This window comes from Scomber japonicus, chromosome 19 (genome assembly GCF_027409825.1).
Source record: "Scomber japonicus isolate fScoJap1 chromosome 19, fScoJap1.pri, whole genome shotgun sequence".
In the NCBI taxonomy this organism is placed as follows: Eukaryota; Metazoa; Chordata; class Actinopteri; order Scombriformes; family Scombridae; genus Scomber; species Scomber japonicus.
In genome coordinates, this window is record NC_070596.1 from 15781913 (window position 1) to 15808151 (window position 26239).

At 38.8% G+C, this 26239-nt stretch overlaps 1 protein-coding gene across 1 annotated transcript in view; it reads left to right on the forward strand.

Annotated features, from left to right (window-relative positions):
* The first annotated feature begins 2002 nt into the window (after nucleotides 1-2002).
* The window catches only part of pdlim5b (PDZ and LIM domain 5b), a 38917-nt gene continuing 14680 nt past the window's right edge, over nucleotides 2003-26239 (forward strand). Inside the window, exons 1-3 of the mRNA XM_053339387.1 lie at nucleotides 2003-2074; nucleotides 7420-7525; nucleotides 18612-18763. Coding sequence (XP_053195362.1) covers nucleotides 7427-7525; nucleotides 18612-18763 — 251 coding nt within the window. The 5' untranslated portion in view covers nucleotides 2003-2074; nucleotides 7420-7426. The remainder of the gene's footprint in view (nucleotides 2075-7419; nucleotides 7526-18611; nucleotides 18764-26239) is intronic.

Below are 26239 nucleotides of genomic sequence, written 5' to 3' on the forward strand. Positions count from 1 at the left end.
CACGTGACTTGTCTTTCCCATAAATGGGAGGTGTCTAGTGGAAAGAGTGACTTCATAGTCAACTGATGCAACAAGGCAAGCATGCCATGTCACAGGTTTAAATATTTCTTTCATAACATCATGCAAATTCCTGAAGCCACATTTCTCTTCCTTACTTCAATGACATAACTTTTCTTGACTCAAAAATACCAGTGACAACATATTTAAACTTGTTGTTTTGAAGGAAACCTAATCCAATCCAGGGCAGATATCACAGAATTATATGTAGTATTTTAAGATATATTTATGATCACATATAGAGGTGAAAGAACTAATGAATCAGTTAGTCAAGCTACAGAAAATTAATCTGCAACAATTTTGATAAACATTCACTGCTTCTAGCTTCTTTAGTTGTAAGAATCTGCTGCTTTTATTTGTTATATATTGTACTGAACTGGATATCATTGGGTTTTAGGCCGTTGGTCGGACAGAACAAGCAATTTGGATTCATCACTTTGGAATTTGAGGGAATTGTGATGAGCATGTTCACAAATTTTGAATCTGTCAATTCATCAACATAATGAAAATATAGCATTATAGCAGTCCTAACTAAATATAAATACACTGACTTCTGGACTAAACATGAAGTCAAGTACAGTATGTGATTTTGAGGGCTTCCACAGAGATCATTTGTGAAAATGACCAGTTTAATAGCTTTAATATATAGTTGTTCTGGCACATTTAGCTGTTTAATTAGTGCAACAAACAAATAGCAGCTAAGTAATAAGGAAGCGTAATAAATCACAACTTCTTTGTAGGGTAGTATGATTTGTTAGGATTTTTCCCTGAAGCGTGAAAAAGGTATTACAACAAGTTCTATTACCAATATTAAAGGGTGGCATGGGTTAAGGATATGTTTAAATATTAGGTGCAGCATAAAAGCACACAAATAATTAGGTTGACTTTGGTTTAAGGATGCACCGATTTGGCTTTTCAGCCCTGATACTGATACTTGACTCTGTAAAACAAAATGTAACAAAAAATACATATATAAAGCATATTATACATTTCCTGAATTAAAATAAGGATATCCGATACCAGATAGACCCATTGTCAATAACTGATCCAGCTATTTGAGGCAATATTGGAGCAATATCAGTACTGGTATCACTGCATCTCTACTTTGGTTTATAGGTCAAAACCTACAAACATCACCAAACATGTTAATGTTAATAAAAATGTGTATGGACACTTTCCTTTAAACATGGAGGCCTACATGTCACTCTAACAAAACTATTTAGAAGTTCTGCCACCTTTGCCTACAAATAGTCTCAACTTGGGAAAACCTCTATTCACAGAGGAACCCAAAGAATACTTTGTTTATAATGCTATCTTTGGAGGAAATAGAGCTAGTATTATTGACAAACATTCAGCTGTTTATGAACGGTTTATGCAAAATTAGCCTAAAATGAATGCAAGCTAAGCATCACTACACAGTACTTAACAGCGAGGGGTCACAATTTGGCGCTTGTTTGAGTAGATAACTGCAGCAAAAATCATCTTTGTGATCAACAGAAAAGTAGACATTTAGTCGACCTTTCATATTGTGGGCGAGTTAATAGCCTTTTTGCTTCTGGGGGGGGGGGGGGGGGGGGGGACTATAGTTTACATGTGGAGTGTACCGTTAGCCCAAAACGGCTCTACCTAAATCCTACTTGCTGTCGCTATGGCAAAACTCACCTGTGCTGCAACACTGTAAAGCAAGCCCATGCCTGTTGTTGTGTAGATTTGAGTCAGTGCGTAACCCCCCTCCCTCCCCCCTTTTCACCCACCCACACACACACACACACACACACACATACACACACACACACACACACACACACACACACACACACACACACACACACACACACACACACACACACACACGTACACACACACTGCTGTGCGCCCTCCTACCGGCAGCCAGATGGGGCTGGCTTAAATGCGGAAGTCTCAGTTCCGCTCAGCCCAGTTGACTCCGAAACTGAGAACCGACGGTCTAAAGTCACGCTTCTCTCCCTACACACCAGACCCGGCTTCATATAGCAAGGTAAGTACTGTACAGAGCATCGAGCATCTGACAAAATCATTCAAATGCTGAGGCAGGGGAAAGTTTCTTCTGGCGTTGCCGTGATTATTTGAACTGCTTTAATGTTGCCTGTTAAAAAGTTATAAGAACTTTAGTACACCGAAATATGGAGCAATATTTTCATAAAGTTTTCATGAAAAATAACTTTGTGTTTGTAATACTGACCAAAAAAAGTTATTGTTTTATTGAATTGTGTCTTGAGCAGTCAGGGAGAGAGAGAAAAAAGCAATGTCAAATGTTACACACGCGTTTTTCACACCCACCTACAAGCGACTACAGATAAGGCTATATTTAGTTTCCGTTAGAAAAGTGAGCTGTCTATATTTTACGCTACTGTATTTTGTCCAAAGTAAACAGAGAAACGAGGAATGCCTGGGAAATTATGACTTTGTCCCATGACTATTAAGTCAGAGTTCATGGTCCATACTGATACACTACTACAATCAATTTCACTTTTGTTATTCATAAGAGGGCAATTGGATTACTAGTTTTGGCATAAATATATTGAAATGGAAAAAAAAGCTGTCATGTGTTACATAGCAGAGCTGTTCACTGTTGCTTTAGAGTACACATGTGTATAAAAGGTGTCCCGTAAAGTCAGGATAGAACATGTTGTCCCATGGGACACTGGGTAAGACAAGGCTACTGAAGGATCCATTTCACTGGCACACTGTTTTATTAAGATGGTGTAGACTAACAAAAATGGCAGATTACTAGACAGCACACTAATGAGGTACAAAGTAATATGAAAAATGTATTCCACTCAGTGAGTCAACATGTCCTGCTATGATGTCATCAGGCCACATTGTTTCCTCAAGCCTTGTAAATGAACATGACGTCTGAAACTCTGAAAAGACAAATCATGTGTACCATGCTCCACTTTTTTTCATGGCTTTCATGAAGGAAATATGACTTGACACAGCTGTAGGTGTGACAAAAGCGGTAGAAAGGGCGTTGAGGTCAGGGAGTTTGTGAGCAACACATTCAACTCTAACGACCCGTGTTTGATTTCCAATTAAGGAAGCGTTTCTTTGGTGGGTGGAGGTTTAATCTTTAGAGGATGTTTTTGTAGTTCAATCTCCCAAACTGTAAAACAAATAATTTTGTTGATTCTACGTAATCACATTTTTAGTGCTCAGTGCAAGTTTCAGTTGTCTAACTGTAACCCCAAACACACATGAGAATCTTTCACATGGCTGGACATGTTTTTAACTTGATCAGCAAATGAAGATGAAGATTTAGCATAAGTGAACCATTGGAGGTGTTACTTTTTGACATTTTATTAGTTTGACTAATGATTCTGCGTTGCTGGCAACAGTGTTGAATTCAGCTTTGTTACTACTTTCACACACCTACAGAGTTTGTAGAAAACAGAAAATGTTAGACTATGTGGATAGTCTGCCTACTAAGTAGATTAAACAAGTTAGATGAACATCTACTACAAAAAGATAGGAATGTGTGGGGCAGTAAATAACTTGGTCAGCAGATCCCATTAAAGTACTGTGCTGAAAGGAGTGTGTTTTTATCTGTTTTTGGTGTGAACGTGTTGAAATATTTAGTAGAACAAAGTACCATTATGTCAGGAACTTGAAAGATAAGGCTGAAGTGGGGGGAAAAAGTTAGAATTATGGTTGAACTAGCTTATAGAAGAATTGAAGTGGGCGTTGCTGATAAAATGCATGTGCTGAGCTCAATTGTTTTCCTCTGTTTGGGATCACTAGAAGGTGTGTCTGCTCATGTCTATGCATGATATCATAAGGAATTGCAAAACAAGCAGTGACACGAGATGAACCTAATGTTTGTTCTCTCCATATTAGGAAAAGAAATTCTAGATATGTGGAAATAGCATGACCTAGAGTCACTGTGATCACATTTTGAAGAATTGCTTTTTTAATAACATTTTATGTACTGTACCCTCACTGAGATGTCCCAGTTGGCTATGAAATCTAATACTGAAGGAATTTTGTGGTGAACAAGTGACATAGTTATAGCTGAGAAAGTCAATGCTGTGTATTCCTCAAGGGATGTTTATGGGTCAAAAGTCTTAAGATAAAACTTGCAGTATTTATGTCTTTTGTATTCAAGTGTTTGTCAGCATTGCCAGTTCAGACGTGTAGACTCAAATGAAGTGCTGAACAGAGCAGCAACAATGTGAAAGATATGGTTGAGTTCCTTATTTTGATTGGGACATCACTGGCTTTCACTGTTAACAGTTTATTATACAAGCATGTTTCTCAGTGTTTCTCAAATAGTGTTGCAATTTGACAAGTTGAAGTCCAATGGGTTGAACTTTTTGGTGAAAATGTTTTAATAATATATTGGGGCCTTGTAATTTTACTGGAAAATAATCTTCTTGGCTCAACCCTGGGTCACCTTGAAGAGGGAGACAGCTGTCTTCAGCTGGTTGCTGCCTTATTATAGTCTTGCATATTCTGCATGATTACGTGTGTGTATTTGTGTTGGGGTACATTAGTTTCATTGTGAAAGTGTGCAGTATAAATAGATCAGCTGCAGGCTGTGTGCTTTCCAGGTGTTCACTTCCTCCCCTATCACTTTCAAACAAGATTTTTGTTTCGTCTCCCCTTACTCCCCACACTCTTTTGTGACTCCTCTACTGGCATCTTTAGCCTGTACCCTTCCAGGCATGATGATGACATCATGACTGTAGGCTGGCCCTCTGATTTTCAGTGCGTCTCATACAACTGACCAGGTGATGGGCTACAGCAGGTGGTGCTGTGTCCCTGAGGGAGTTTGTGACAGCAACATAACTTACAATCTCAAAATGACATGCTTCTGAGATGACAAGGCATTATTATTCGTGAAATACTCATCAGCAAAGTATGTTCTCTGCACTGCGTGGCACACAATTGTGAATATTTATGTAGTTGTTATTATGCTCCATCTCAAGGCTTGCTTTGCTTAGTTTATGAAGTTACATTCACACATGTTCTTGCAGCCAAGGGGACTTGCCCAAAGTTAAATCCTCTTCACCAAAGCCAGATATAAAAAAAGCAGATATTCAAACTTCTGTCATCAGTTTTAGCATTTATACACTTGAAGTTCAATACCAAAGTCTTTTCACCACCCATTTCCTTTGACATATTTTCCAATTTTTTAGTAGAGAAGCCATGTCTTCAGTTCTTTACATCAGAGCTATACATCTCAGCTTTCTCTGATTCTCAGTTGCTCTTATAAGGAAATTCTGTTGACCACCAACAATGCATTCGTCAGACTAGGCCTCTGCCTTCCCCCTTTTCCATGTAATTGCAATGTGCTGTATGTGTGTGTGATATATAATGCTTGTGGCTTAGCCTTTGATGTCATGTTTTCATGTCAACATCCAGCCTTCCTGTCAGGCCGAGCAAAGGTGATATACAATATTTCCACGTGATGTGTGGTTTTTCTGAACAGAGGCTCACAGCCACACAGAATACTCACATCAGATTTTCTCTCACACACACTAGAAGGTAAAGTTTATCCTGCAAATATGGTATATCAATTTCCTCAATCATCATCTTAATAAATTTAATAATACACTAAATTTTAACATGTGACTCTACTTAACCTCAGTCTTGCTTCCACTAAATAGTTTGCAGCTTCAATTATTCAGGGGAAAAGGAATGCATGACAGGCAGGGCTTAAACCAGTGAAACTCAATAGTGCATGAAATACTTTACAGTACCAAATAGTCCTTGCTTTGTCTCACTTTTGGAACTGTCCATTTAATTTGCATGCATATGTGTGTAATCATGATATGGTCTTTGTATTCTTTGGTGAGGTAATAAGGGAGATTGCGCATTTAGCCATTGAGATGCAATACATGGCAAACTTGCCCTCCAATGAAACGTAACGTTGGAAGTGAACTAAAACTGATCTCTAACAAGTCTCCAGCTATCCAGGGTGTGTCTCACATTGACTCTGTCCTCTGCTGGCTCAGCAGCACTACATCTGGTAGAGACTAAAACAGGTTTTAGGGAGACTTGAATGCATACAGGACATTTTAAATTAAAGTTTTACTCTCTTAAAGTCACAGGGAGACTAGATCACTGGGAAAATGAATAACAAAAATGTACCCAGTCTTTTACCTCCCATTGCTTAATTTTAAAAATGCATTGCTTGGCTTTGTGTCAGTCTGGATACCTATGTCGGAATATATTGTGTACAAGCAGAGAGTTCACTGTAAGGACACTGAGATGATAGGGTCGAAGTGCAGATCCAGACTAGCCCATCTGTGATTCTTTTAAAATAAACAAAGGATTATCAGTCCTGACTTTCTTTTTTAAAAACTCCTGTGGCTTACTGCAAGATTATACCATGGTTGGTATGAATACCCAATTTGCCACAGGATGTGCAATTTAATGGTGTTTAAAGTCTAAATATTCAATGAGAATAAGTGAATGCTTTTTCTGCTTTTGTCAAGTGACCATGAAGTTGGGCGATCCATTCTGAGGGGTGTATTAAAATACTTAAGCACTTTCTCAACAAGTGGTTATTTGCCTTCCTGTTCTGTATGCATATCCTGCCACACAAACTACATTATAGATTTTCCCGTACTTCTTCCTGTACCTTCTCAGTGTATCTGTCCACTAGCTGAACTAAAATGCCTTATTTATATTACAGACTCCCTATTATCCTGATTATAAAGGACATTGCCTGGGACCTGCTCTAAAGCTGTCAGCAATGAGCTAGTGGCATTAGAAGAGGACTATTAATAGACTGTACACTTGAACTGAGATAGCTTTATTGTGATTTAGTCTGGAGAGATGTTACTGGTTGACAGAAAGGAAACAGTAAATATTCCTTATTGTGTTTTTGGATGTACAGTGAGATAGAGTTAATTTGCTCAACACAGAAGCAGCAATGGCAAACAAAGCAGGGCCATACCTTTTTTAATCTAAAGATATCAGAGGATTTTTTCCCCCATTAAAAGATTTTAAAGGGTTTTTTTCTTTATTTGAATTGAGGATGTTGAAGTAAATTTGTAATTTGTGATATTGGGTTATACAAATAAAATCGACTTGACTTGACTTGACTTGAAAGCTTGACTCAACAGAATGTGCAGTTAACAGTGCTCTGCCTGGAAAACAGTAATCTTTCCTAAATACTAGCTGCTGGTTGCACACAATACTATCAGACACCACAGTGTATACAATCTACACAATTTACATACTTTTCTCCCTCCCATTCTCTTCCTTTGATTTTTATTCTCTTTTGTGTCTGTAATAGATGTTCTTCGTGTGGAGTCTGTCTCTAATTGGATTCACAGTTCATGAACTGTTAAGTGTAACATGCTCTTCTGTCTGTAGGTGAATCATGAGCAGCAGCTACAATGTCTCACTGGCTGGCCCTGCTCCATGGGGCTTCAGACTGCAAGGAGGGAAGGACTTCTGTCTTCCCCTGACTATCTCACGGGTGAGTTGAACACACACACACACAAACACACACACACACACACACACACACACACACACACACACACACACCACTTACTGTATTTGCCCTTCCATGCCCTTCCTCCTCTGATGCGTGCCATTTCCCTAGTAAGTGATGAAAGTGCGTGTGCCATTCATCTCCTGTGTGACACCCATTGCTGGATTTAGACACCCTCTCTAACAATACATGGTCCCTGTCACTCAGTCCCCCATAGAGTTGACCTATCTCCCGTTACAGTTATGACTATTGTCATAATAAAGTTACAAAACTGAGTTGTAACTACATTGCCTGTCGATTGGGAAAATCCAATAGCTGTTAACGGCTGCTGTCATTTTGGCCGATGAGATGAGGGATAGTGCTAAGTGTCCTGGCCTTTGTCCCTGGTGAGTCCTGATGCAAGACACAGGAATCTATGTGTACTGGGTCTGCAGTGGAAGAATTAAAACTGTCCTTAAAGCGATGGTTCAGCGTAATTTTGACCTAGCGTCATATGCACCATTACGTCTATATCTAAACACCCCCTCAGCCTTTTTTTAAATTTGGTCGCAAATTGGTGGAGTTAGAGCCATCAGCCGAATTGCTTAGTATAGGGGCTAATGGAACCAAAAGTGTATTGCGTGAATTACCCCATTAATAATGCCTGGATTGTTATCAAACTTCTACAGTAGTACAAATAGGGTCTTTACTCATAAATTGATGCATTGGAAAGTTTGTAAGTACACCAGGAGTTTATTAAAATAACACTTACCTGATGGCTTTTACTCTGCTGCTACTGCAAAAGCTGTAAATATTGTCGAAATCTCGCGCAATCACTGAAATACCGTATGGTCGCACGAGATCCTGCACAGAGCACATACTATTGCCTGAAGAGACTAGTAGTAGTAGTGAAGAAGGAGCAAGACCCTATTTGTACTACTGTAGAAGTTTGATAATAATCCAGGCATTATTAATGGGGTAATTTACGAGATACACTTTTGGTTCCATTAGTGCCTGTACTAAGCCATTCGGCTGATGGCTCTAACTCCACCAATTTGCGACCAAATTTTAAAAAAGGGCTGAGGGGGTGTTTAGATAGACATAATGGTGCATATGATGCTAGGTCAAAATTACGCCGAACCATCGCTTTAAATGGCCCATCTGACTGAAACTTGAGAAAGTCACAGTGGTTCTGTAATAAGTATTTGAGTCTGTGGACCACATAAATTCAGAGTAGGATTTGGCTCTGGCTGACCAGGTTCTGATCAGCCCTTAGCCAAGAGAGGGGCTGCTGGTGCTTAAAAAAAACAAGCCTGTTTATGAGGCAGATCCAGCCTCAGCCTATACATAATTATGTTGTTTATGTTCATGGTGCAAGGGCATTCTGTGCACAACACTGCGATTTTGCACAAATTAAAGGGACTGTGGTGCAGTTTGCTGTAAGTCTGTCAAGTAGCAGTCATCACAAGATTATCTGAAGTGTCTAAAGTATACTAACATTGCTTCTTGTCAAACAGGAGTCTTAAGTGCGGCCCATTCTTTGACAAATAACTCTTGCTACTGCAGAATGAGCATTATCATGCAGTCTTTGCTGCTTCCTGTTATGAAACTTTAATCTCTCTGTCATGACCAAGGTCAGTGACTCTGTTTATTTGTTGCTGGCAGGATCAGTTACAGAGTTTTGAATGTTATGTGTCGAGAGGACTGTCTTTTCTCATGTGGAAATATGTCCATCTGTGTTAGGACATAGTTACTCTAGGAGTATGAAAAGGCCAGCATCGCTGCTAAGACTATTTTTATGTCTTGCCACCTTGATTGATATGGCATGCAGGACATTATTGTCATGGTGCCATGCATCTGTGAGTAGAAACATTCTTGTCCTCATATCTTTAAAAAATAATACATGATAAAAACGCTTCCACACTTGTCACCTGGATAGATTTTTGAGCACCTTCGGACATACACATTTGTGTGATCTATCTATCTATCTATCTATCTATCTATCTATCTGTCTATCTATCTATCTATCTATCTATCTGTCTATCTGTCTATCTATTAAACTTTTAATTGTTAAAATCACAAGTGCATATAATGTGTTACTTGTAACATTATTTTTGTGGGTTATGGTGGTGGACACAGTAGCTACTCCATGCACCATAAAAGTGTTGAACACATCCTGTGTCCACCAGCAGTCCTGTGTTGAGTCATCAGTGGTCTGGAGCTAGTCGAGCAAGGCAATATGACTCTTACAGCCTTTCATTCCATCACATTATTGGTTAGTGTCATTCCCGTGACATATTTTCATACCAGCGCGTGACCAGTGACTGGCACTGTAAATGGCTCAGCTTACTTGTTATTGTCCTGGCACCAGTAATAAGTCTTCCTTTTGTTTGTTTATCTTAGCTGGAATCCTAGCCTCACACAAATTACAGCCGAACGCATGCTGGACATGTGCTCTTCACGTTGATCTATTTTGATTAACTGACAAATGAGTGAAAACATACTGCTCTTTTGCTGAGGCTGAGAATAAGAATGAATTTGTGTCCTTGCAGTGGGAGAGGAATATACTGTAGGAGGGGGGAAAGCATTATTCTTGCCCTTAACCACCATTTTCAATTTGTTGCACAGGAGTAACTGTATTCAGAATGGGAAGAGTAAGTGAGTAGAAGGCACATATATGGAAACATCTGCCAACAGTTTAAACATTACTTCAGTTCCTTCATTAGAGGAATACAGAGAAATGTGTGTGACCACAAGACTATTTTAAGGTTCATTAGAGACCCACAATGCTAAATACACTTAATATTCTGTACATAACATGCATCTGTTGTTGTCACATTAGGGCTTATATTTACTTTACTTAGATGGATGTGATTACCATGAAAATTATAAAGTAATTACCCTTACATGAGCTTACCATATGCAACTGATTAAACGATTACATACAGTACAATACAGTATGTAAGGCTGGCTGCTGGCTGATAATGTTTTTTTTAGGAATATTTGGCCTTGAGGTAGAGAACATACCATTAACCATGTGTATTTTGTGGTATGGAGTTGGATGTCACAGAATGAATAGCAATATTCAAAGCAAAAATACTTAGAAAAACCCACAGAAGTCATAAAAAACACCACAAATTAGGGTCTTCATGTATCAAAACACCATTGATACAGTGTTGTAAAGCCTAAGGGTTTGTGTGTTCAAAACGAGAAGTGATGTGTGTTTATTTTTGTTCATGAGATAACCCAGTTATTGTTGTATATAGATGATTAATAGGAGGAGGACCTTGTCATTATTTGTGCTGGTGTCTGTTCCAACCCCCCCGTCTCTTTCCTAGTTGTCTTTGTCTATTCTAGCTCCTTTTTAGGCATTTCTTGAGTGGTTTCCACATGGGAAATGCACCCACCCACGACATTTTATTGTGTTTGCTTTGTTTAGGAAAAGAAAACTTTCAACACTGTAGTGGACAGGGCAATTCTTTTTAATTTGTAGGACTAGCTTCAGTCCAAGATAGATGTAAAAATAGTTTATCAGAACTAAAAATAGATAATACTCTACTGGAACTCTACCGTGTGTGTGTGTGTCTGTGTATGTATGTGTGTGTGTGTGTGAGAGAGAGAATCACCCACTTTGAATGCCTGCTTGATGTAGGTTAGTTGGGGGTCAGCACAGTGAAATTCTCCTCTCTTTTTCCACGGACCCCTCACTTCCCTCACTTGTCTTTTGTATCCTTTAGTTTGTTGTTATAGTGGCATGTGATACTTTGACTGAACATAGCACGAACCAATTTTAGCTCTACGTCTGCAGCCTGCTCTGAGACTCCAGATGTGTTTTTCTTTAAGCACCACCATAATGTTTTAATATGATGATGCTACTTTCACTCTGAAAGGAGAGGAATTTGGTGATGTATATCTGGGCAACACACATCAAAGAGTAAAACGGTCTTTGCGCATTTATTTTAAGAGAGGAGGATCCAGTAGAGCCAGACAGCCCCACAGAAGTTGTTAAATAATATATTCACTAAACGTACCTTGTCTCTTTTTGTAGATTTAATTTGGTTTAAACCATTCGTTGTTGTGCTCTTTGATCTGGCAGTAAACATACAGCATCCTTTACTCACCAGACATTCTTTTATATTTACAGCAATTTTATGATGTTTTAAATCCAGCATATACTGTACTGTATGCCAAACTTGAAAGGTTGACCAAACCCACTGTTTTTCTCTATCCGCAGCTTAAAATTACTGTCAAGTTAGACTTGTAGAGGAACAATGAGGAGAACACCCAGTCACATTCATCTTCGCTCTAATTTTCAGTTCAAAACAACAAAAATATTATACTGCAGTTCAACAGATGCACTTGTTGATGGATATTGTACATATTATCTGCAGAAAACCCTTAGTGTACATAAAAAATCAGAATAACATGTTGTTTCTGACACCATCCCAACATTTACTACTGGTGCTTCCAATGTTCCAACGTGAAACGCAGTTGAAAACTTGCCATTAGAGAAAATGTGTTTGTTGTATTTTCTGTCTTTGATTTACAGTTGGTACAGACAGAAGTTTGTATCTTGTGAAGCTCTTCGGATAAAGAATTATGTGGCTTGCCCCGTCTGACATTGAGCCATAACATTTGGCTCAGCTCACGTCCAGAAAAAATGAAAAACTCCCCTGGCCTTTCAGGAAACCATTGAGACTGATAAGTTGTGGTCTGTGCTGCGTTGCTGCCAAACAGTGTGCCTGTATTAAACAAAAAAGAAATTCTGTCTCTTGTATTAAAATCTCAGAGTACAGAAAGTGATATTTAATAGAAACTAGTTGAATATATCCAGTATTTCACAGCTTTATGTATGTGCATACTGTACTTCACATGGCATATTTAATCATCTATAATTACATGTCATTCTATTCAAGGTCCTAAATATGTGTTCAGGTTACATACGGTATGGGTTTTGTAGAAGACTGTTATCTGCAGTATGTGTTTGATCCCAGTATGATCTGCCTGGTGTTATATTGAGGGCATCTGCTTTCAATCGCCCCAGTGCTCAATAGAGAGCTATAAAGAATTACTAAACTGTCTCTTGATATAGATTTAGATCACTCACAATGTTTTTGTTTTGATGAAAGATGTTTTAAAGGAAAAATCCACTTTTTCTCTGTCTGAGAGAGTTAGCTGCACTGAGATGAGTGAGACCCTGCAGATGACTGTCTTCATGGTTGACTGCCAAACAAAGTTATTGCTGTAATCGTTCCTTTTGCTAATTCCAGTAAAAGATCCCCTCCAAATATGCTTACATTGTAAGTGTTGGGGGACATTCAAAAAGGGCAAAAATGCTTTTCAGTGTTTGTCTGAAGCTAATATGAGGTTTTAGCAGCCTGAGTTAGTCAAAACGAGCGGATTTTCCACAACTAGCTTTTCAGTTTAAACATGTGGTGCTGTGGTGGAATAATAGTAACAAAAAGAGGGAATTTTGGACTAGAAGATTGATTTCACTGATATGAACAGATTTTTATATTAGCTTTTGATAAACTTTTAAATTTTTTTTTTTTTTTTTTTTTTGCATGGGAGGAGTACTGTGAATTTAATTCCCCATCACTTTGTATTACATCACATTGTAAGCACATTATGAAGGATCGTTTAATGTTTTTAATTAAGAAGGAATGATTACAACAAGATAAACCTGTTTTAATGTTCATTTGGGAACCTGAGCAATGTTTCAAGACATACTTGATAAATCATGAACCTAACCCTTTAAGGTACAATATAAATGCAGTACATTTAACATTTACCACAGACATTGGTACATTTTTATGTTGTTTTGCCTTTTGAATCAACTTGTGATTTCATGTCTGCTTCTTATCGCAACCCAGTTGTTATTACTTTATATTATGCCATCCAATAGGTGAAACATAAATCATTGTGCCATTTTGCTGGGTAGAAATCAAGTGGTCCCATTTTAAACTTTGCAGGGTAGTTGAATGAACAACGGATGGAGGTAGAAAACCAGCATGGGCACTTGGCTCAAGCCGTGAAGCCTTTTCATATCATCTGCCTCAGCAGTTCTCATCAGCCAGACTTGTTTCTGACCTGACTGAAGAGCATTCAGTATTCAGTGCTGGGTTGGTACTGCTTTGTGTTGTTTTGTTTGCGTTGTCATGGCAATTTGACTAAGAGCTCCTATGTAGGTCTGTGAGGCATCTCGTGTTTTCCAGCAACCTTACTGATGTAGTAAGAGACTGGGGTCAAACCATGACAACCGTGGGTTTACCTCTGTTCAAGTGCTGTTAATTGGGATGTTTGGCTTGGAGGAGAAAAATACCTGCTATTTGGTCTCCTCCCAATCGCAGTATTATACTCCTTCACATACTTCTTTTTTCTCCTCTGTACTTTTTGAACAATTCTTGCAAGGTGTTGCAGGTGTGCAAAAGTGAAGACTTAGTCTCTTGACAATAAACTATACTTGCTTCTTGTAAACTGTAATTGCTTTTGCTTGTGCTGGCCCAGCAGGTTGTGGTGTGCTGTCTAATGCTCTCTAGACAGAGAGATTCTGCTGGGTAAACAGTTTCTTTTTAGATGAGCTTTACAGGTTGAAGGCATGCAGACACCACAACCCTGCCTCCTGAAAGGAGAAGATGATACTGTGCTGTTCATGTGAAGAAGAAATGAAGAAACAACATTCTAAAGTCATTAGTCAGGTTTCTAGATGCATTGAATAATTGGATAAAAATAGTCTTACTAATAACCGGGAAGTTTGTCAGGAAGTCATTATTGGACAAACTTATAATTGCATAGTAAAACTGAGTCAACCTGCTTTAGCCTTGTATGTGATGACATAATGTAAGGCCCAAGTCTTTTCCATATAAGGTCTTCTATCTTAGTCTACCCTACACAGACATGACATGCATCTCACAGGCCTTCAGCCTCCACCACAAGACGCTTCCTGTAACATGACTTCTCGAATGAGAAATGACCACAACCCTCTTCCTTACTCCATAATTTCACTGAGGGAAGTTAGCGCACTTAACAGCAGGGAAGGTGATTAGTATCCTGAATAATAAAGCATTATCTCACATGTTGGCCTCCCTTTACTGTAAATGTGTCCAGTTTTAAATGATGTACTATAAATAGTAGTGCTGTCTCCTTCTCTCAGAAAAAGTGTGTGAAATTTAAAAATGTTGGAACTGTAAATCAGTGGTTTAAAAATAAAGCATTGATGATCTATTTAGTGAAGAATTCCAGTGTAGAGTTTTGGCAGCAGTCTTCTCCTCTGAACAGAGACTTTTATCTGGAGAGACACCATACGTCATAAATCTAGCTGTATCAACTATCTAACATAGCTGCTTTCTATCTAAACAGAATCAGTTTCCATCAAGAATGAAACTAATGGAATCTTTTATTTTTTTTTTCATTCATTTATTGCCTTATTTAGGATACGTCGATTACTGAGAGTAAACATTTAAATCTGAACAGTCTTTGGTATGAACTTGATTTTTTTTTTGCTCTTTTATGATTGCATTTGGTTATGACTATATAACAGATGGATTGAAGACACATGGAAGCAATAGACTGTTAATTTGTCAAGGCTTCTCTCGCCACTTCATACTGTTTTTATTGTTACTCTGCTACAAAATTCCTTTGAATTAACCTCTTTAGAATTAAGCAGAGAGTGAGTTCTTCCACAAAGACATCTGTACCAGATATTAAGTGGCTTTTTGGCTATTAATGTCATAATATCCAGTGTGCAATAGGATTTACCATAAAACCTCAGACAGATCTGCTACTATTCTGCACTATGCTGTATTCAAACTATATTTGTAGCCTTACATAGAGCTACGTTTGTATCCCTACATATGTAGTGTGGAACAACCAGTCATTACCAGTAACTTCACAGCAGTAAACTCAGCAGTGTGGAGAAGACCACAGCAGCACAGCAGCCACACCATTATGTGACTAGAATCCCATTCATGTAAAGTTGGAAAGACACTTCATTCATTTGGGAAACTAACACAAAACCCTTTTGTAGCATTTTTTTTTTCTTTTTTCTATTTGGTCTTGCAAGATTTAAAATAGTAACTCAGCACAAATTACATGATGTGTTTGATAGATTTTGGTAACATGCTGCTAAAACGTCCTTCTCTCTTGGGAGAGCTGCAGTAGCAACGCCAAAGTTCCAGTTCATTACTTATCTGCTCTCTGTCACGAGTGTTTCAGACCTCTCTTGATTTATATTTATAGACCACGGATGCCAGGGATTCTTACTGTAACATATTCTATTTGTTTTGTATCCATGTGAGAAAAAAAGTGTTTGACTGCAAGAAGTTGGGATTTATAAGTACTTTCTGTTCACTGCAGAATAGAGCATTTAACATTTTTAACCACATATAAAACACATATTATTCTGAGAATGTTACAAGAGTCTTCTTCTCTTCTCATGTCTAGAAATAGGACATATTTGAGGAATTACCAAATATAGAGCTATATAGTATTTTTTTTTTCACATCCCTACATGGAGCGAACGTAAGATCTCAATTTCACTCTCACTTCCTTTCTTAGCAAACACATATAAACATAGACATGCATGCAGAGAGGGACACACTGGGAGAATGAAAGAGAAGAATCCCTGTCCCATTGATGTGCTCATTCAGCAATCCCCTCAGCAGCTTTTCTCTGCCATTACCCTCTGGAGCTGTAGGAATAAGACAGAGCCAGTTTTGAGTTAAGTACAGCAGATGCTAGTGATCTCTTAAGACTGCTTACTCTGTCTTTATTGGCATCTGCCCTGAAGACCAATGACTTATTTTATTGAGAGCAAATGAGTCAGCGCAGACTCGCTGGCAGGTGTGCCTACAAGTCTGTGTCAGGCACTGAGTGAGCAAGTGAGTCATTTGAAGCCATGTACTAGCCTGTGCAGTGAGTACCCTACACTTTGTGAGTAGCACTTAGGTTGTGGCTGCACTATAGGGTTCCAAGACATTGGTATGCATACATCAGCCTCAGCTATGCATTCAACACTTCCCGCTACTTGATAATGACACCGGGAAAACACAACTCCAGAGAAATGTGTCACTGTCGACCCTCCAGTCCGCTTCCTCATTCTTTCGTTCGCTCCCTCCCACTCTTTTCCCCTATTTTGTTATTATGAGGGTTAACACAATAGCACATTCTTTATGTCTCATTGTCTCCTTTTTAAAACCAGGGGAAGGTTTTAGAGTTACCTAACTCGAATGCATTCTTTAGCAGTGTGGAGAGGGAAATTTTTTTTGTGTGTGTGTGTTCATCTCTCCAAATCAGGGCTGGTTTATGTAAATAAAGTGAAATGTCTTTTTTTAATGTATTTAGATGTGGTGGCTATGGGTTTGACGGATTATAGAGTTTCAGATGGCAGCGGTGGAGCATTTGCATGAAGAAGCTGGCACATTTATGGTTCTGTTCTGACGTTAAAGTCCAAATGTCATGTGCTATACTCAGTAGAGTTGACAGATAAAATAGCTTTCCTCTCATCTTGCCTTGTGCACTTTTCATTATACGTTTCTGTCTCTCAACACACTCATAGGCCTCATCTGAGCTGCCGTTTAATGTGCCTTTTTTGCTTTAAATGTCTGAGGCTTCAGGCAGCTCAGGTTCTGCTCTTTCACACTGTTGAGAGATGACGTAAATATATGATCATAATATAATGAGTACACAGAGTTCTTTTTTTTTGTTCTTGCACTGGAAGCTTGCATGGCTATACAGGTTCTGAGTGCGTAAGGGTGTGCTGAGTGATTGATGAGGTGTTCACAGCTTTGTGTAATCGCCGGTCGATCACCACACCTGGTAGAGAGTCATCCCATCGTCACGGATTTATTAGGCTACATCCGGTGTTTTGAGTACAAGTCACAGCATGGCGAAGACCTGTTAAACATCAAGATTACCTCATGCTACTCTCTGATAGACACGCAGTTGTAGAGCTTTAAGCTTCATGACACGTTGAATCAAAGCCATTAGGTATTAAATGGTTTTACCTCGATGCGACAGCTTTAAACATTTTTCATTGTGAGCCTTTCAACCTTTCATTTGCTTTGGGAAATATGACAAATTTACAATGCAGACAAAAAAGTTTGAAATACATCAGTTTTACAAAGGATGTGCTCAATACCTTTCGAAGCTCTCAGAAGGTAAAGCAATGATTCATTTTTAGGATTGCTCCAGTGCACACAAGCTATGCAGTGGTAGAAGCACAGCAAAGAAAAACCTGGAGTGGCTTCAGGACAAGTTTGGAATGTCCTGAAGAGACCCAGCAAAAAAAAACAACCCAAAAAAACCCATATGGATGTGGCCCCCCTGTGGAAGTGGTTTTGGATTAAAAATGTGAGAGGAAGAACTGACGATTACAATTTTCCAACTCTCAGTTTGATATTTACACTGACAGAACCTCAGATCGTCAAGAAATAATTCAATTTCCAAATGCAGTTGTACAAAACCAGAAACACTGAAGCTGAAATTATTGGGAGTGATTTAATGATGAAAGGTAATGAATGTAGTCTTTAGATATTTATGTAAATTAGCAAATTCATTTTGAGTTTTTAATACATTTGTAAAATATTCTTTTCTCATCTTAAGGCACAATATGATTTATTTTCAGCCTTTGAATTGAAACCATGTGGTTTTGATTTGTGATCATGTGGTCATTTGGTAGCGTGAGTCATCATTGTGGGAATGTTTTTGGGCAATGTTGAATCCTTGTCCCATGAATGTTGCAATGTTGATGTTGTGAAGTGAATACGATGCCTGTCTTATCTAACCACGGTTACATAAGACAGGAAATGGAACAGAGAACACAATAATTGGTGGTTATAAGAAATAACTCAACATAATATCCATATACAACATTTTTTGGTTAAATGCCCTTTTACTTACTCATTTTTTTTAACTGCAGAGTTCCAAATATAAAACCCTGTACAACTGTGAAGCAGAAGTTGATAATTAAGCTTTCTCAACTAAGAGTCAAAGTTGGTGTAACTGAATGCTTTGTGACAACTCTTCTTTGTTTGGTAAAAAAAAGTGCATAATGAGCTGCCTTTTAATTTCTTTTTTTGTGTCATTGCAGCTGACAGATGGAGGCAAAGCAGCCAAAGCCAAGATGATCGTTGGAGACATTATTCTGACCATTAATGGCATTTCCACAGACAGCATGACTCACCTAGAGGCCCAGAACAAGATTAAAGCCTGCACAGGCAATCTCAGCCTCACTCTGCAGAGGTAACAAATGTACACACAAGCACACTTTTTCTACAAATGTAATCTATGGATTTCAGTGAAAACTACTCCACTATTTATATACACACAGCAAAATACACTTCCTTAGTCCTCCTGATACTTTTTTAAGCACAGTTAAGCCACACCCCTAGAGCTTGGAGGTTGTCAGGTTGTTTTCCACACCGTGAATTCTCATAGTTTGTTTAATAACTGTAAAGGTGTATTCACAGCTCAACAATGGCCTACTAGTGTGTAATTAAGCCTGCAGGGAGCCAAATGACAGTATATGTTAGAAGCTACTTGTCACAGGATAGCAACCTGACAACAAAAACAATATTGAGGCTCAATAGGAAGCTTCCCTGCCAATTTTGGTTTGTTTGTGCTGTATTCAATTTGCCTTTTCATCATTTGAAACAGATGCACTCCTTCGTTCTAATTTAAAACAGTTAAGTTTTGTTGCCACAACAGATGCTATGGCCCTGAGGTCCTGTAGGGACAGTTGAAATGTTAAAAAGACCCAATTAAGATTGTTGCTCCTCGCACAGTAGCATCAGTTCTGTCATCTGCATTATAATGTGACTAGATTGGCTGGCATGCTTTTGGATCCAGAGCTATTCTGTTGTGTTCCAGGAAAGTTATTCAAGGACAAAGCTGTGCAATTCACAGTACAAGATTACATTTTAGACTTTATTAAACACATTTAATGCAGAGAGTAGAGTCCCAGTTATATTGTGGACACAGCATTGGAAATTCTGAACTTGGATCTTCAGTAAGGAAATGCCCAAAAGCTGTGATGCTTATGGAGTGAAAGTGGCTGTATTATAGCACATGAACACGTACACAGAAAAAGTGAAGAACCGTCTGAATTCTGAGTTATTACAGGGAAGTTCTTGATTAACGGTTTAGGCATGTTCTTCCTGGCTGTGTCGTGTGTGTCGCAGAATCTGTGGAAGTCATCAGATCGGGCTTCAGTTTTAGTTTGTGTCAGATCCTGCTTCTCTGCTCCTCCCATTAGGAAAAAGGAAGGCCCTGGTATTCTGGGGCCCTTGAGTGCATTAAAGCCCTTATTAGGAGCACTTCTAATGAAAACTCTTAAAGCCCTCTTTTCCTTAATGTATGCTTCAAAGAAAAGAAAACAGGGATCCAACTGAGGGTTTAGTTGTAGTTATACAGTATTTATCCATTAAGGAAAGGTTTCACTTGGCAAGTGCCCTAAACAACTTTCATAGGCCATTTAAAAAAGGCCAAAGTTTATGTGTATGTGTGTAGTTGAACTTAACAGCCACCTTGAGTTGATTTTGTAATACAATGGAATACCTCAGACTTGTCATAGTCTTAGCCAGTACTGAACGTCCAGTGCTGTGATCCCTTTGCCCAGCTTAGAATTTGTTCAGAAAAAACATAGTTTGAAAGAGTGATCCCTTCTTGTGAGTCAACCTCTTTAGCCAAACAGAGTACATTTCCAGCAGTCAAGTGTAAAGAAGATCGTCTTTAGTGACAAACAAATGGAGGCGACACACGCAGAGTTTTCAAAGCTGTGAAACATGTTGACAGAAAAACTCAGAGTCTGGTTTGCATGTCCTGTCATTGCATCACCACATCAGAGGTGAAAGGAGTCTCTGTGCTTTAATCGTGGGAAAATAGTCCCAAAATAGTCCTGTGCCACAGCTGCGTGTAATGTAATGTTCTTTGAGTAATGAATGCACAATGAAACATCAAACATACTGGTCTCAAAGTACATGTAAACTACAAGTAAAATCACCAACTACCACTTGACATTTTTGCAGGGAGGTGCAAGGGTCTCCTAGTTACAAATACAAGCTGGTTTGTGAAAAGTTGGTATTAGCCAAATCACAAAAATGCAGTATACAGGACTTGTTATTTTAGTTTAAATGGAAAAAACAAAACCGAAAACAGGAAAAAAGAAAAAAGTAAAGTGTATATACTGTAGTAAATAAGGTAAACTGGTGTGTTTACTTACTTCTTGTAGCAGGAAACCTTTGGATGCGGGAAAATTTTGGAGGGTGGGAACAAAATCCAGGTGAAAACTGAGTTTTAGTTTCATGAAAAACTGCAAAAACTGCGCTGTTGAACATGAAGTGTTTCTGTCAAGCAACACTTCTCCATCAGTGTTCCCAGATGTGATTTATGGTCTTGATGATCACTGATAAGACTGTTGGGGTCATAATAACATTCCAAGAGTGCCGAAAGATGATTAATGTGACTGCAGTTCAGTACCATTATGTCACCTTTATCTCTGTTCATGCTTTGTAGACATTTCCATAAAAAGACACTTGCATGTCCAAATCATCATGGTGTGAGTATGCAAATATGAAAGCATCTGCTCCAAATAAACTACAGCCATGGACCTTCCTTTTTCTACCTGTTAATATGGTTCCTGAACAGAACATATTTACAGTGTAAGCTCTCACCAATGTGCTTTCTATGCACTGATTTCATTCATGTGAGATAATTAAGTATATGCAAATATTCTAGGCCAAACATTAACCATATAAAGTAGTGAATATAGAATGGAAATAGTTGTGTGTAGTGTCACGCATCATTTATTTGATAGCTGGAAATGCTATGTAACTGGATTTACAAAAAAATGCATCCAGCTAAAACCATTTAAGTATTACATACCATGCAGTCTTTCCGTATATTGTCTAGCCAGCAAAGGCACTCGGGGTTATTGAGGCTGATATGTTTACCTCATTTGCCTGTTGCTAGGTGACAGGAAACTTGTTTTCATCCGGGAGGAAATGGACTTTGGGCTTGAAAGTACTCTCCTTATCCTGTTGTGTACTACTATACAGTAAATCATAACAGATACTATGAGATGAGTCTGAGTGAGCAAAGGGCAGTTATATGTTTTGTGACAAAGGATAAAACCAGGTTTCCCTTTCCAAGATTGTGGTCTCAGAAAAAGAGTTGTCATGTGTCTTAGCTTTCTTGCAAGTATCACTGCCAGAGTAAAAGTGCTATGTACTGCAGTTTGTGTTTGAGAGGAAGTCACAGCCAGGAAGATTAAAAGCAATTATGTTCAGTTTGACTGTTTTTGTGGTGGACTCAGCCTTTTATCTGGTGAGGCTTTACAGCTTAGGTTTGACCACCATTGCACATTTGGAGAAGCACATGTTGACTTTAGCTAATGCAGTAGATTTTAAGAACAAAACAGACTAGTTATCCAAAAGTTTCAGTCTGAGAATGAGCCCCGCTTCAGCAATTTAGTAGACATATTAGTACATTACTACACACAGATGCACATTTCTCACAGTAAGATTGACCTCAACAGAACATAGTCCATATACGTTGCATATAGTCCTTTCTGAGTTACAAATAAGTGATAGTGATTTTATCAAATAATTAAGTATGCTTCTCCTTCACTGAAGTTCAGTTAGGCGCTTTGCCTCAAAGAAACATCATGTCTGTCCAATCAAGTCATGTCAAGGAAAAAAGGCCAGAAGACAGAAACAACAGAAAAATCACTTAATGGGTTAATATTTTTGGGTGAATTTATTTACAAAAAATAGACTGACAAATAATATGCATGAAGCCTTCATCAGAAAAACAGCAGCAAAGTCTCTTTTTTTAAGGAAACAACATATGAGCATTTGATTGATACACATAGTTGATGTGACCAGTGGTTTTCAGTGAATTTCACGGGTACATCTTGTTCTACTATCATGGAAACCTTGCTCCCGAGCAGCTAACAGTTGCGGCTGTGGGAAGTGGCCTTAGGAAAGTATGATAATTGATGTTTATTTATTGTCATTGAAATATGCAGCAGAGTGCAATGAAACACCATTCCCCAGAGGTTGTGGCTGGCAGCACCTGGTTCCAAAAACCTCAAAGATAATACAGATCAACGCAGCTAGCTCGGTGATCCAACCATATCCTAGTGTTTTACTGAAGTATTCATGTCAGCTCCCACAACACAAGTGTTTCAGATTCTGCGTACTTTCCACTTTGTAACACATTTGTGGGAATACAACAGTGTGATGCTCTTAGAAGGTGTTGAGTGTGTAACTTTTGTTCAAATTTATTAGGTGTGATGTCTAACAGAACAGCCCATGAGTTTTCGCAACTCAAAAAGAAAATTACAAAAAGTGGAAATGACATATATATTAAGATATTACAGAATATAGTCAGAATACTCTGAGTAGAATTTGCTTTTATCCTAAGTTTAGATTTGACTTACAGAAAATATTGCAACACTTGCTGGGCTGTCTCCCCATTCACAGTGCTATAGCTACAATATGTGATACAGATGGGCTTTTTTGCCCGCAGGCCACTTACTGTAGCTAAATACTAGTCAGCTATGCGGGTGTGTATTGAATCTACAGATATACTCATACATGGCTAATGTACACCCAGCAGGTCCAATGCTATGGTTATAACAGGGTGAAAGAGAGGACAATTCAATGCAGCCCAAAGCCCCCACTGACTCCTGGCTGCCATAGCCAGATGTGGTGTGGTGGTCGGAAGAAAAGTAAGTAAGGATGGGGGCTTATGCTTCGACATGCATTAAAAAGATACATTAACTGGAGTTGCAGTTTATCCCATTGAGGTTGCTGTGTCCAGAGATCTGACCTCAAAGAGAACTCCCTCATTTCCCTATTTGTTCTATTTATTGACCTAGTGTTGATGCAGCCTGGAAGTGCCATTAAATGCAAATCTGAATATCTTTTGTCTGACCCTGTGGTTAAAATCTTTATTCCACAATTTGCTTGCCAAGAGAAGTACACATGAGCAGAGAGTTATCACTCCCATAGCGGAGCACTGTACTGTACAGAGAGGCGCATGACACTATGTGAATGCTCTCCATCACCGTGATGCATGTGACAGCTGATATAGTCAAGTGTAGAGTTCCTACTTGACACGTGTACAGAAACACCAGACGAGCAGACACGGGCAGTAACCATTTTAGTGAAGTATCCAGGCAACTGACAGCAGCAACAGGCAGGCGAGTTACATGTTAATAAGTTTAACAATGGAAATAGCAGTCACGTTTCTGTCATTGTTAGCAGTGACACTCTCTTTAAACCCTCTGTTTTGACAGTGGAGAGGCCATGTGCCAGACACAAGCTGTGAGTTTTGCCACTGGACGGACAGGCTGGCTGCACAGAAAAACAGAAATACATTAAAAAAAAGTTATTTTCCACACTCACTGATTCCACATCCCTCTGTTAGAGTTTTTTGTTTTGCTTTCCCGAGGTTTTTTTTACTGCTTGTTTGCTTTTGTCTCATTGCTTTTGCTCAAAATTTCATGTAGTGTTAAACCTGAGAAAACAGACAGTGTTTGCCATGTCTCCCACAGATTTTTTTGACATGTATCACACATGTTAAACAGGAGGAGAGCAGATCTTGTCAACAACGTTTTGGAACCTGTGCTTGACATTAATAGCATGTGTAAATTCCACAATACACATATCGTATTATATCTATACCAAACTCTGACTCCCAGCTTGTTTTAATATGATGAAATTACACAAAACTGACTAGAGAGTAAAGAAAAGTGACAGTGACAGATGTTTGGAGTTAGAGGGTTATCACCGGGGATTATTAAAGATGTTTTTTTGGAACTATTCCAACTTGTGAAATTTTCCGCTTTAGAAACTGTGTGTGAAAGTGATGTAAAAATGTGAGTGCCAGAAAAATTAAAAGCCACTCTTATGGTGAGCAGTTTTCCCTTCATGGTATAACAGAAAAAGAAAATGTGAGTACTGAGGCTGGTAAGGTTTGTGTGTGTGTGTGTTGAAAAAGCTGTGTCTATTAGCCTCTCCATCATCCAGTCAAATGCCACATGCCAGACTGTTTCTCTTGGCCCTCAGAGGGACACAGGCAGGGTGGAAATGCGTCAGTCTGCTTTGCCCTCAGGCTTATTCCTCTGGTTAACCTTCTCATTCTTTCTCTCTCTCCCTCTCTCTATTTCCCTCTCTCTCTCTCTCTCTCTCCCTCTCTCTCTCTAAGAGACAGCGTGGGTGCACATAGAAGTATAGGTTGATGAAAACCACACTCAGTGATTTTTTCCCCCCTGCAAATATACTTTTGCTGTCATGTTAATTCTGATGTTTGTTTATATTTTGCTTATAGGAATAGATTTCCTAGCTCTGAGATTTTTTGAAATATAGTCATCATAGATATCTATGTCTGAAACAAGGCATCCTGATTTTAAATTAGGAGTAATCAAACTGAGGTGTGTTCTGAGCTGAGCAAAGACATTCTGCAATAAGAAAATTGGATGATTTATCTGTATTACAAACACGTACAGAAGCACAGTGTATTGCCTCTGGTGACAAGTGTGGTACTTTGATGTAGAGGGAAAGTAGTCTGGAGCACAGATATTAACATTGCTAAGATCAGAAAACCTTCTAATGTACAATTACCTATTTATAAAAAAGAATACTTAATATACTTTTCTAATCTTCTTAATTATGCTTTCTTACTGTATCTATAGTAGAAGTAGGTATCCATATAGTTGCCAAAATCACATGAAACTTGGAATCGTGACTTTTCTGAAGGAGCATCCAGCCTTTTGATTAACCCTGAGAATAATAACAGTTAATGCATAAAACACAATACCACCTTGCAGTCTTCATTGAGCACAACACAGAGATGCTCCAGATTTCTTTCACAGCATGTGTTGGTTGTCCAATTCAGTATTAAACTCACACTTGTGTGTTGGAGTTATACTATCCCAAATCTTAGAAAAGTACAACACAAAACTTGACGTCAGAACATTCATGATACTATCCAGTTACACTCAGATTAACCTTAATTACTTCATCATGTCAAACTATCGCCTCCCTCAGTATGTATGTGTGCACACATGGGCAGCAAAAAGCAAATGCATGCATGAGCACCTACACACTCACCTAGTGTTTGTCTCTTTTGTGATAGCAGAATAGAAGTAAGTCCAGCTAGCCAGGGAGCAGGACAGACAGAGCAGATGTTCTGAGGACCACCCCAACTAGTGTTTGTTCAGTTTGCTCTGGGAAAAGACAGATAGAGTGTGAATCCGCCCAGTTGCCCTACTCTGGGACACTGATGGCAGATACACAGTGCCTCATTGTAGACTGGGTCCTATTTGTAATGGAATGTGCTATTTGATCTTTAGACCTTTCACTGTTTTCCTTGGCACATCATGGTGTTTCTCCATAAGCAAGTCCAATAATACAATCACATCGGAAAATAAGTATAAAGTATATTAACTGCTAAGTGGAAACTGTAAAATGTAAGTATGGGCACAGATGACATCAGCATCTGGTTGGAGGGTGGGGCTCCTTAATAATCTAGTGCCAGGCTCAGTTGTTGCGCCTTAGCTGAGTCTGAAAGGAAATACGTGAGAGTTTGTTGACTGTTTTCCTAATATGGCAAAGAAAGGAAGGACGCCAGCGGACATACTGTAGCTCCTGGTTAGGAGCCAGCCTTGCTTAACAACTGTCTGTGTTTTTTATTGTATGTAGTTTTTATGAG